The 13,272-nt window shown below is 36.4% G+C and overlaps 1 protein-coding gene across 4 annotated transcripts in view; it reads left to right on the top strand.

Moving 5' to 3' along the window:
* The window catches only part of LOC141494331 (alkylglycerol monooxygenase-like), a 240,778-nt gene that overhangs the window by 78,446 nt on the left and 149,060 nt on the right, over positions 1-13,272 (top strand). For all 4 annotated transcript variants that reach the window (XM_074195411.1, XM_074195410.1, XM_074195408.1 and 1 more), the window contains 2 exons: positions 4,884-4,966; positions 9,026-9,131. In XM_074195411.1, coding sequence (XP_074051512.1) covers positions 4,884-4,966; positions 9,026-9,131 — 189 coding nt within the window. The remainder of the gene's footprint in view (positions 1-4,883; positions 4,967-9,025; positions 9,132-13,272) is intronic.

Raw genomic sequence — 13,272 nt, 5'->3', positions numbered from 1 at the left:
TCAGAATTATCTGAGTTCAAATCTGGCCTCAGACACTTAATAATTACCTAGCCGTGTTGCCTTGGGCAAGCCACTTAACCCCATTTGACTTGCAAAAGAAAATCTAAAAAAAACCCCATCATTGACTTTTTGTTATCTCTAGGATAAAATATAAATTATCCCATTTGATATTTAAAATCCATCACAACCTGATGCCAATCTTAAATCCAGGCAGATTTACTTGTTTTCTCTTGTTTATATACAACATTCCATCTTCTGTCTTTGTCCTTCACTTGAGGGACTAGACTGTCCCCTACCTGTGAGATGCTCTTCCTTCTCTCTGTGTTTTAGAGCTCCTTGCTCCTTTTGACCAAGACTCAGGCCAAAGTTTTCCTGGATCTCTTGATCCCCCCCAATTCCTATAATATGAACAAATATAACATGCACATGTATCCCATGTATATATTTGTTTTTTATATCTGTACATTTTGATTGTCCTATAGTTACTGGAAAAAGACTATAAGGAAAAAGGGCTTCAATTTTCTATCTATTCCTGGAGGCTGACATTCCTTAGGTTCTTCACCTAAATGCTAGTTTGATTGGTTTGAATTTTGTGCATTGTATTCAATTTTGAATAAAATGAGAAATGGCTAATTTTGACAAAGGCAATACTACAAGTCTCAATTTCTATGGTTTTGGCAGAGCTACTAGATTGGTAGATTGGGAGATGCTATGGCATCTTTGGGTAGGCAACTGGTGCAGTAGATAGAGTGATGAACCTAGAGTCAAGAAGATTCAATTCCTTGAGTTCAAATCCAGCCTTAGACTATGACCCTGAGTAATTCACTTAACCCTATTTATCTCATCTTTCATTCTGTAAAAAGAGAAAGGACTGAGAAATCATTTTTTTTGCTAAGAATATTGCTAAGTAATATTTTTGCTAAGAAAATTATGAATGGGGTCAGAAAGAGTCAGACATGAGGGAACAATTAAAAAAAATAGATACTTAGGCTTTATGCATATCCTGGGGAAAATATTTGTCTAAAACTCCCATTGGTCTTCGAATCCTGAAGACCAGATAGAAGGGGGAGAGTTAAGAATTTGTGAAAAGTGGGATGAAAAAGTAGACATTAATGGTTCTATAAAACTTTGCAAAGAGATTTCCCATTGAGTACCCCATAATCGAGTGCTTGGACCTGGGCTATTTAACAATTTGGTCAATGATTGGGCAAAAGCACAGATTTCTTAATTATAAAATTTGTAGATGATTCAAGGTTGGAAGGTCAATATATCTATCCCATCAGATTCTAGAGAAATCATTCAGGAAATTTTGAGAAGCTCAAAAATTCAGTCTAAAAAATAAGATGTAAATCAAGAAAATCATGGAGAAGAATTTCATCTCTATTCAGAATCCTAACTCTACATGCTCTAAAGGAGGAAGGCATGGCTGGAAAGGGGTGTCAGAGAGTTCATTTAGAAAGCATTTGGGGAATGGACTCACAGACTCCAAAAGAGGCAACAGAGCACATGAAAATGCAAATATCACCTCAGATTCCATTAGGAGAAACCTAATCTCAGGAAGTGATTATCCAATTTTTTACTATGCTCAGGTCACACTTGGAGGATTCTGTTCAGTTCTTCCAACCATGTTAGGAATGACCTTGATGAGTGATGAGAGTCCAGAGAAGGGCCACTAAGGTGGTGAATATTCCAGATATAATATCCTTCTAGGAATTAGGTGAAAAACAGGGAATGGTTTATCTAAAGATGAAAATCTTCAAGAAGTGAGGGTAGAAAGAGAAATCCCATTTGAAGTAACCTCAGACAATATAAAATACATGGGAGTCTACCTGCCAAGGCAGACTCAGAAACTTTTTGAAAACAATTACAAAGCACTTTTTACATAAATAAAATCATATTTAAATAACTGGGCAAACGTCAACTGCTCATGGATAGGTCAAGCTAATATAATAAAAATGACAATTCTACCAAAATTAAACTACTTATTTAAGTTCCCTACTGATCAAAATCACAAAGAATTACTGTAATGATTTAGAAAAAATTATAAGTAAATTCCTATGGAGAAATAAAAAGTCGAGAATTTCCAGGGATTTAATGGAAAAAGTGCAAAAGAAGGTGGCTTAGCCCTACCAGATCTAAAATTATATTACAAAGCATCAATCCTCAAAACTGTCTGGTATTGGCTAAGAAACAGAGGGGTGGATCAGTGGAATAGACTAGGTACAATAGCAGGAAACAATTATAGTAATCTGCTATTTGATAAACCCAAAGAGTCCAGCTATTGGGATGAGAACTCTCTTTGATAAAAACTGTGGGGAAAACTGGAAGTTAGTATGGCAGAAACTTGCATTAGACCAACACCTCACACCCTATACCAAGAAAAGATCAAAATGGATTTAGACATAAAAAATAATATTATAAGCAAACTAGGAGATCAAGGATCTATGGAAAGGGAAGCAGGTTATGGCCAAGGAAGAGATGGAGAACATCATTAAAAACAAACTAGATCATTTTACAGTAAATTATAAAGCTTTTGCACAGAAAAAAACCACTGTAACAAAGATCAAAAGAAATGTAGCAAATTGGAAAACAATTTTTATAACTAGTATTTCTGAGAAAGGACTCATTTCTAAAATATGCAAAGAACTGAGTCATTTTTTTTAAAAACAAGCCATTCCCAATTGACAAATGGTCAAAGTATATACAAAGGCAATTTACAGATAAGGAAATCAAAGCAATCCATAGTCATATGAAAAAATGGCTCTAAATCACTAATTATTAGAGAAATACAAATTAAAGTAGTTCTGAGGTAGCAACTCATACCTCTCAGACTGGCCAATATGACCAGAAAGGACAATGATCAATGTTGGAAGGGATGTGGGAAATCTGGGACACTAAATACATTGTTGGTGGAGCTGTGAATTCATCCAACCTTTCTGGAGAGCAATTTGGAGCTATGCTCAAAGGGCAGCAAATATGTGCATACACTTTGACCCAGAAATACCACTACTGGGTCTATACCCTGAAGAGATCATGAAAAAGGGTAAAAACACTTGTACAAAAATATTCATAGCAGCCCTGTTTGTGGTCGCAATGAATTGGAAATTGAGTGAATGTCCTTCAATTGGGGAATGGCTTAATAAACTTGGGTAAATGTATGTGATGGGACACTATTGTTTTATTACAAACCTGGAGGGATGGGAATTTAAGGAAGCCTGAGAGGATTTCCATGAACTGATGTTGAGCAAGATAAGCATAACCAGAAGAACACTGTATACCCTAACAGCAACATGGGGGTGATGATCAACCTTAAGGACTTGCTCATTCCACCAGCGCAACAATCAGGCACAATTTTGGGCTATCTATGATGGAGAATACCATCTGTATCCATAGAAAGAATATGGATTTTGAACAAAGACCAAAGACTATTACCTTTAATTTTAAAAAGTGTTATCTTATTTTTTTAATTTTGCTATCTCTTATACTTACTTTTTTCCCCCTTAAGGATACGATTCCTCTCTCATCACATTCAACTTAAATTAATGTATACCATGGAAACAGTATAAAGACTAACAGACTGTCTTCTGTGGGGGTGGCAGGAGGGAAGCAAGATTAGGGGGAAAGTTTTAAAATTCAAAATAAATATATAAATTAAAAAAATAGAAGTGAGGGGTAGGGGAGACATTAGAACTATCTGTAAGATTTGGAAGGATAGGGGAAGCTAGGTGGCGCAGTGGATAGAGCACTGGCCCTGGAGTCAGGAGGACCTGAGTTCAAATGCAGCCTCAGACATTTAATTATTACCTAGCTATGTGGCCTTGGGCAAGCCACTTAACCCCATTTGCCTTGCAAAAACCTAAAAAAAAGATATGGAAGGATAGTTTTGTGGAATCCATTAATAAGTCTTTATCAAACTTTGCACCAGGCAGTGGACCAGTTCAAGGGCATGTAATTATAATGAATAACAGATAAAGAGAAGATAAATGAATATAAATATATTGCAAAATAGTGAAATATAATAGGAATTCAATAATAGAGAAAGAAGGATCCAACCTGTTCTGCTTGACCTCAGTGGCAGATCCAGAAGTAATGGGCAGATGTAGAAGGAAGGTAAATTTAAGCTTGACTTCAGCAACAAAATCCTAAAAGTTAGAACTGCAGGAGACCAGGCTGGGCTATCTGGAGAGGTGATGAGAAGTCTTCCAGCAGGGACTGAACAGTTATTTGTTATGTCCATATTTTTTGATTGATTTATCAATTTGTAAAAGGGACTCTGCCATATCTAGAAGGAACTTTGAAATTTGATAACCCTTCTAATTATAAGCCTTTTAGATTCACTAAGATGATTACAATGGGTAGCTTTTGAAAACCATCACTCTATACTTTAGAGGTCATTGGGTACATTTCTGATTGTCTAATTCTTCTCCATGAAGTTCTTAAGACTGTCATTACTGAAGGGGCCTGGGGTTGACAACAGACTTAGTGATATTCAAAATTGGAGCTGGAATGTGGTATTTATTTATAGAAATGCTAGCTATTTCCCCCTAGGTAGAGGCACACACATGGTTCAAAGACCAGTGGAATGAGAAACTTCAGGGGGATGGGGAGTGAGAGAAGAAGAAACATTAGAAAAATTATTTAATTTGAAAAATGACTTCAGAAAACTTTGATTCCCCAAAGTGTCCAAAAAGGAAACAGAATGATATTAGGGAAAATGTTCAAGTATTGAAATGGCCCGATGTAACAATGGATCAGACTACTCTGAAAACATGCCACAGCTAATGGGGAACACGGAGGGAGGCTTCACAGCCCTTCTGTGTAGACCAATATTCCTTCAGAGAATATCCCTAAATGAGCAATTTGTCTGCTTGTTGATTTAACAGGCATTATCACAGGTCACCCTCCTCCTGAGATCAGGCTACATCATGCTGACGCTGACCTCCATTGGATTCCTCATGGAAGAAAGGTATGATGGGAAATGCTTTTCTTTTCTGCCTCTTCATTTAAAGTTCCCGGGAAAGTGGTCAAGTGTCTTTAGGATCAGCTGCCCAGTAGGAAGTGAGATGGCCTTGAAAACACTGGCTAAAAATACTGAAGCTAGACCTTAGTAGCTTTTAAGAACCCAAAGGAACAGAACTGAATCTGAGAATGGGTGGATCCCCTGGAGAGAGGGAGGGAAGGAGGGAGGAGAAAATAAAGGAAAAAAGGAAGGAAAGATAGAGAAAGAGATAAAGAGAGAACAAAACACCCTACCCCCAACTCTGGATACCTCTTTGTTGCCACAAAGAGTAACAGTTAATCCAAAACAACCCACATATAACTTTGACAGCATTTTTCACATTTAGAATTCATAATCTCTTGTTCTTCTATAACATAGGACCCATGTTACATCAGTTGTCATTTGGTTTCAATGTTGGTTATTGCCTTTAGTCATTCAACTGTTTTTTTCCTGGATGTCCATGGATAGCATCAAAATCATTTTTGATGACCCCCAATACAATTCCAAATCCATCTGTAGACTAAGAACCCCTTGCTGGATCTTTGGTTTGCCAAGGTAGAGATTTGCAACTTGAGTAGGAAAGCAATGTGTCAGATGACAAGGATATTACCAGGGATTAAATAATTTAATTTATTCTAAGGTTATCTATACAGGCATATAGCAATCATACATGCTTCTCTTTCTTGATACATTGAAGATTTTTATTTTACTATTATCTTTAAAAACTATTCCTCTTTTCTGCATGTTCCTCTATGTTTCTGTTCTTTATTTACATTCCATCCCCATCAGTAAACAAGTTAGTCAGCATGGTTTCTGGTATTATAGGGTTTTACCCCAGAGTTTCTATTTGTCTTTCAACGAGGTGTGTGTGAACAGTATTATCTCAGCCACGATAAAGTTTTAGTCTATTTTGGCTATAAAGATAAACATTTTGAAAGAACAAATGATTATTTCCTTTCCTTGATGTATCCAATGATCATTCCAATGATCACAGAAGGATTTCCTAATCATTTGTATTGTCCCAAATCTATTCAAATTTTCAAATGGAGAAAGAAATTTTATATTCAGAGGCCAATCCATGGGTGGCAAGGTGGCAGAAAACTGTTTTTCCTCAAGGCCAGAGTTCAGAACTTTCTTGTTTTTTGTCATTGATTGAATTTGTCAACTGAAGAGAAAGTATAAATGGCTGTATGTGCCCTGCCATAATGGTTGTATTTTCCTTGTCTGTTGATATATCCCACTATTCACAATGTCTAATTCTAAAACCAAACTTCCTAAAGTAGTTAGTGGCAGTTTTTCTACTCCTCCAAAGGAATATGGAACTAAAAAGTGGACACTACCGGTGGGGCTAATAAAACAAGAGGTATGCAGAAATAGGGGTACTGCCTAGCTACATTTTATTTGTGAGTCTGAAAAATACCTCAGCATTGACATTTCAGAGCCCTTCGATGCATGTATTTATTTTTGTGCTGTTTTGGTTTCCTGATATTTGAAAAAATTTTACCTGAAAACTCAATTAAGCAACATTTTTTCACAAGTTTGATGAATTCATTTGCAAGTAAACACTAGTATGCCTGTCTAAGCAAGTTTAACTTGTTATATATTTAAGCTTTTTATTTCCTATAAAACTGGTTAGTCCCCCTGCTGAAAAATGTAAGTGATTAATTGCTCCAAAAAGGAATCTTTGAAGTCCAGGAAAAACATTTTTTCTCCTGGAACTCTAATTCTGAGCTGGCTCCGAAACACGGTCTTAGATTTTATAGTCAAATGAATGAAAGAACGCAATGAACTGTCTGTCTACTGGGATCACTGTATCTTTTTCTCTCCTCTGTAAGTGATTTAATAATTGAAAGGAAAAGCATGAAGAAAATCCAATAGACCTTAATCTTTGCCGCTTAAATAGTTGTTCATCACTGTCATTGTAAAGCGATTAATTAAGGGCCAATCTGCACATAGTCCTAGATTGGGTTTCGTTCAAAGCAAGTTAAACAGACACAGTCCCCACATTTTTAGGTCTGTTTACAGTGTAAGACAAAATGTGGACAGCAAACATTAATCATAAATTAAATAAATTAACAAAGGGCTGCATTTCCATGAAGTATCCTGTTTGATTTGGAGCACATATGTTTTATGTTCTAAGTGTTTCAGTATAAAAGACCTCCATTTCAGTATATTAAATAAGAAATGTCTCTTAAAAGGTATCTTTAAAGAAATTGGCCTTGAGATTATTTAATTAAGCCTCTCTTGGAATTCTATGATCCTCATTTTTGGCCCTGGCTTCCATATTCTCTATCGACTACAGACTATATATTACTATTTCCTTCCCAAAGCCCTGTCGTGCCAAATTGGCAAAAAGCAAGTAATGAGAACCAAATAACAAGAAACAATAACAATAACCCAAAACCAAATAATGTACATGTCCAAACATAGAGAAGCTATTGTCTTGCCTAGGTAAGGCCAAATCTAAGTATCAAGGTAACTGTGATTCCTACTTTGTCCCCATATAACAACTAATTAGGGTTCCCTTTTCTGTTTTCCCAGAATTCCACCATCTTTGGTTTCTCCTAATATTCTCTTCCTTGCTCTTCCCTTCTCCTCGAATAACTATTTCCCACATAGAAAGTAGTGGAGAGTTACCCACAGATTAAAAAAAAAACCTTAGAAAATCAAAGGAACATGGGTTAAGTTTAATCTCAATGTGAGTGCCCAAAGAAATGTTAGCCGTTGAGCTAGTCCAATAGAACATGACATATTTCTCTTGTTTTATAACTTACAAAGCCCTTTCTTCACAAGAGACATATAAGATACTAGACCCATTTTAGAGATGGGGAAACTTAGGCACAGAGAGATGATGAATTTCTCACATAGCAATCCGATTACAATGGCTTTGAATTCAAACCCTTTCAAACTCCATGTCTAGTATTGTATTATGTTCTGTTTGGACATCAGATTCTTCAATTCTTGACTAAGTTGAGACCACATTTTCCCATTTTGCTTTTGGATTCAGATGTTGCCACATTGTCTGGACATGTGCTTGCTTTGGGACCCCCTGCTACCTCATACCTCCACTTTGCATGCTATGCCTGCCCTTCTTCCTATGATTTTACCAGCACCCTGATCCCTTTTGTCCTCACACTCAGTCTGTGACTTTTTACAGAACTCTCTGGATCCACTGTTTGGTCAGTGCTTATTTTGGACCTTGGCCAGACAAGTTAACTTTCTCAGACTTTGTGTGGGTCAACAATGCCCTCCCCATCTCCATTAGGGAAAAGTTTACTCAAGTTACCTAGCTCCAATGTTTCTTTCTCCTGAAAAAATTCCCAGATAATCTTTCTCCCTTCCACCTAGGCACCAGATGGTCTGTACTTGTCTTATGAACTAACTGTATTTGAGTTATCTGGGGGACCACCGTGTCCCTCCCCCACAGCAAACTTTCAGCATTTTTCCAAGGACTGAAGCTGAGTTATCTTTGTATGTTGCAAACCCAAGAGCTTATAACTTTGGGTTTTTGTTTTTTAATTTGCTTATTTTGGGAATCCCTGATCTGTCTTTTCATCATGGGGGACTCTCAGGGAGTTTATTTTCTTTTCCAATGCAGATTAGCAAAGAGTCTCTAAATTAAATCCTTTGGTAGGTTGCTTGGGCAATTTCTATGGGTACATAAGAGGCACCATTGCAACCCCAGTCTTCCAGAGGCCAGGGCTGATATTACCCTCTAAGCAGCACCAACTCTTGCCTTGAGCACAGTAGGTTACTAAAACATTTGCTGATTTGGACTTTTTTGGACTAATAATCATAGTATTGAAATATAAAATAATCCCATTTAAGATATAAGAGACAGGTTGCTGGAATTTGAAGATAATCTGAATTCATCTTGTTTTTCTGAATTTCTAATGATATGAACAGAATCTGGATCTAATTTTCCTCATTTACAAAATAAGAAAGTTGAATTAGGTAACTCCCCCTCCCCAAACCCTAGTTCAAGGATCCTATATTAACGACATATCAATTAACTTTTCATTTCAGGCCTCAGGCACCCATTTTGGAAACTATCCGATGTTCAGTGTTTTTAATTCTGTCTTGGTTGAATTATTTGAAACCCTTCATCCCTTCACTGGCATATACTTTTGAGGTAAGATTTGGAATACATCTATTTGGTTTGCTAAATCCATTTGGTTAATTCTGGGTTCACATAAATATTTTACCAACATTCTCTTGCTGCAATAAAGAATTGATTAGTTGCTAAATGCCATTCCTTTGCTAATGACAAAAGTTTAGTATATATTTCATTGATGTCATTTTGTTGGTCATCTTTTTAAACTTTAAACATTCTTTATGTAAAGTAACAAAAAAGAAAAAGTGCTTTCCCCCAAAATGTAATATTCCAAAACCACCAAGTAGTTTTTCATATAAATTGAATCCTACGATAGAGTAGATGATGATGCCACTCTAACTGTGGCGTCATCTTTAGGTATGTCTGGGGGGCTTGCTGATCATCCTATTCAAGAGGTCATCTACAAGCATGGTATCCAGGAGACTCATGTATAGGTATGGTCAGGATTAACTGGTCCATGAGAGTCCTTCTAGTTTAGACATTCAACGGGTTAATACCACTGAGCTTTCCTTTGCTTGTTTTCTTTTTCTTCTAAATTTTATCAGGCAGGAGATTTGCTCAGATAACACTATTTTTCTTATATTTGGAAAATTGTAAGACTTTCAAGTCTTGCTGGAAAAAAATCCTAAGACTCCTCTTGAGAAATCACTAGCATTGTAGATGGCAAGGCTATTGGTTAAGGGAAGATACTTGACAAGGGCCCTGTGGATAAGGCCCTTTGCTCTGCTCTTTGGTACCTTGCCTCTGGTAGACTCCCTGAACACCAGGCAAACAGCCAAGGGACATATTCCAGAGATGGCAAAATGTCTCTTGTCATTCAGTTGTTGAACATGGTGGGCCCAGGAAAGATTCAATGTATCACAATGGAAATGAGATAGTCATTTTACAAAGAATGCAATTTATCCAACCTTTTAATGCTCCTAGTCTAATCCTGCCTGGCATAGGTATTTTAATACAATGTACAAATTATGGTTCCTGCCACCATTAATATATTTAGAAAATACTCAATAAATGAATTGCATGAATAAAAATGCTAATAAATCCTACCACTATCTAGTTTTGTCAGATCTGTAGCCTTACTCAAAAACATTGCACCATCTACATCAGAGGATTGGGATAAAGACCAAATGTGTTAACAAAATCAACCTGAAAGTGCTAGGCAATTCTAATGAGGGGATGGATGGAGTGATTTGTTACCACTATATGTGTGGATAGAAGAGCTCACCTCAGAAACAGTGAAATTAAGCAAAATTCCTCTCTGGTACTTTGGAGGTCTGATGTTGGAAAAGACACAACCCTACAGAGTCCAATTAACCATCTGCAACAAGGGGGGATTTCTGTGCTAAGAAGTGCCCTATACTGACAATACCACAGTGTAAAGAAAAATTCTGATGGTTGATGGAGAGCCATTTGTGAATTCCTGCCCTTGTTTCCTGGGCACATTCTTTACAAATATGATTCAGCTGTTTCAAGGATGGGATTGAAATCAGGTCACACATTGAGCAAATGGGTTCTGAGTATTTCCTCCCCTAACACACCCCTCCATGATCACTTTCTCATCTTTTCATATACTTATTTTTTTCTTCCCTTCCAAAACACAAACAGAAAATATAAACAAAATCAGGCAAAGGCAACACCCCCCCCCCCCAAAAAAAAATATTGGAAGACAATAAGCTAAAGAATAAACTTCAATGGACTGAGGGACTTTGGAAAATTCTCCAGTTTTCTAAAACAGGTAATTCTTTTGTAAAAGGGGGAAACTGTATTATCATATTGGTTTGTTTGTTCCCCCTCATTCTGATCAAAATGAAAATAATAAAGCTCATAAAAATCAAGTCTTTGAACCCAAGTTCATATGAGATCCAGGTCACATTGATTCAAATTATTTACTTATCTTCAGCCTAAGCAAACCAAATACATTTTTAATTTTTAGAACTGCAAGGAAAAAAAGGCAAAAAGAGATGCAACTTCTCCCTCAAGGAACTTACATTCTAATAAGGTATAGAAGATAGGGATGGTCAGTATTGTGAAGAGATTGGATACATTTAATTTTTAAGGGTTAAAAAAATATAAAACAATTGCTCAGATATCTATTTTACCTTAAGATTCTTCCCCCTTCTACCCTTTCCACACCCCATAACAATTCTGTGAGATTGGTGATAGAGGTGCTATTTTTCTTATTTCACAGATAATCATAATCAAGATCATATTTATGAATTTCAAATGTACAATCAGAAATGTGTGTGTGTGTGTGTGTGTGTGTGTGTGTGTGTGTGTGTGTGTGTATTTTTTCTTTCTTAGCATTCCATCCACCCTGGATGGATGAGGTCTACCCTATGTATCCTTTTCATGTATACTTCATAATTAAATCTCTACTATTTCTTTGCTAGTGTTGTATGAATAAAGCCATGATAAATAGACTTAAGGACCCCCAATCAATCTTAATTAGTGCCAGCTGGCTGAAAACTCTTCTATTGCCAGGACACTTCTTCTCATCATTTGTCTTTAAAACAATTACAAGAAAATTAGTGTTCTCTAAACAATTTGTAAAGAAACTGATTGTAGTCAATGTTCTTTCTCTCCAAAATGAAGTCTTTTCTATAAAATCTACTTTTAGCAGTATTTAAATTTTTCTATTTATATGAATTCAGATTCTGTGGTAGGAATTGATACATAATGATAGACATGACTCTGGGGCACCATGGGAAAAATGATGAACCTGGTAGCAAGAAGAATATTTAAATCTTACCATAGCCACTCATTGTGTGACCTAAGATTAGTTACTTACTGCTCTATACCCCATTGTCCTTATCTACAAAAATACTTATAATAATAGCACCTTCCTCACAATAATAGTATGGTACTTGGTGGGGGGGATGAATAAGGGAAAATCCTAAAATACTACATAAATGCTAGCAGCTACCACCTTTAATATTATTGTTATCAAAATAAATATGAGACTCTCTGTCCTTAAGGAGTTTACATTCCAATGGGAGAAAATCGCAAAAGCTTAGAGAAGGAAATTCAAAATATTTGCCAAAAAATACCTGCCATGAACTTAAGAGAGTTCAGAATTTTCATTGGTTTTATTCTCTGATGCTATACCCTTCACTGATTGATAATGGTACCTCCATTCCTTCGCCCTTGACTACTCAATGAGCCCACCCATTCATAGTTACTTGTATAGTCTCCCTTCCCAAAAATGGTCAAAGGACTATACTCATAATTCATATTGCCTTGGAAATAGCAGTTCTCAGGTGGTTACAATTTGGGGTAAAGTATGAAGGCTGGTGAATTTGATCCCATGAAAAATAATGAAAAGTTTTAGATTCCTTAGCTCACTTGGAATATTGATTGGGTCAGGGTGGGTGCTGTTTCTAATCAGCAGGTCACTTTTGCAAATCCACATGATGTACTGCAGCACCAATACACAGCTACCTAGCAAGGTGTTGGGAATGTTTATGTCAGGTCCTTCCCCCTTTCTATCCATGTGTGTCCTGTAATTTTCTTGAATATTAAATGAGATACTCTACCATTGCTTCTCTCTTACATATTATTATTCAAATACATGTGACAGAAAGCAATAATATTCTTTTTTCATTCCATCTCTACTCTTCTCCTCTCTTCTCTTCTCTTCTCCTCCCTTCTTTTGCCAATTCTTCTCTCCCCCCGCATTCACACATAATACATATTTACTGAAATATACCTGTGCATCTGGTGGCCATTTAGCCTTTTTTACATCAGAGGCTTTAGAAATGTTTAACCTGTTGAGCATTTAAAACAAACAGTGGGAGTACAGGTCAAAGATGACTAGATTTTTGTTTGGAAGGATAAGATCTAGTAACTCCTAGAATCAACAGAAATTCACAAAAGTTGTGCTCTTATGATAATTGGGCTTCATTCTACATATTTATTTATTCATTCATTTTTATATTTGTGAGCCAATGGGGTTAAATGAATTGCCAAAGGTCACACAACTAGGTAATATTGAGTGTGTAAGGAAGGTTTTGAACTTAGGTCCTCCTTACTCCAAGGCAGGTACTCTATTCACTGTGCCCCTAAGTACATATTTATTAAAATGAATGGGAATAAAAAAATGAAGTCACAAGCTTGGCAGTGATCGATGAATGTGAAGGTCAAGATGTTCTAATGACCTCCA

The sequence above is a fragment of the Macrotis lagotis genome, chromosome 7 (assembly GCF_037893015.1).
Source record: "Macrotis lagotis isolate mMagLag1 chromosome 7, bilby.v1.9.chrom.fasta, whole genome shotgun sequence".
In the NCBI taxonomy this organism is placed as follows: Eukaryota; Metazoa; Chordata; class Mammalia; order Peramelemorphia; family Peramelidae; genus Macrotis; species Macrotis lagotis.
Note: the sequence above shows the minus strand (reverse complement) of the source record. Positions and strands in the feature narration are given on the sequence as shown.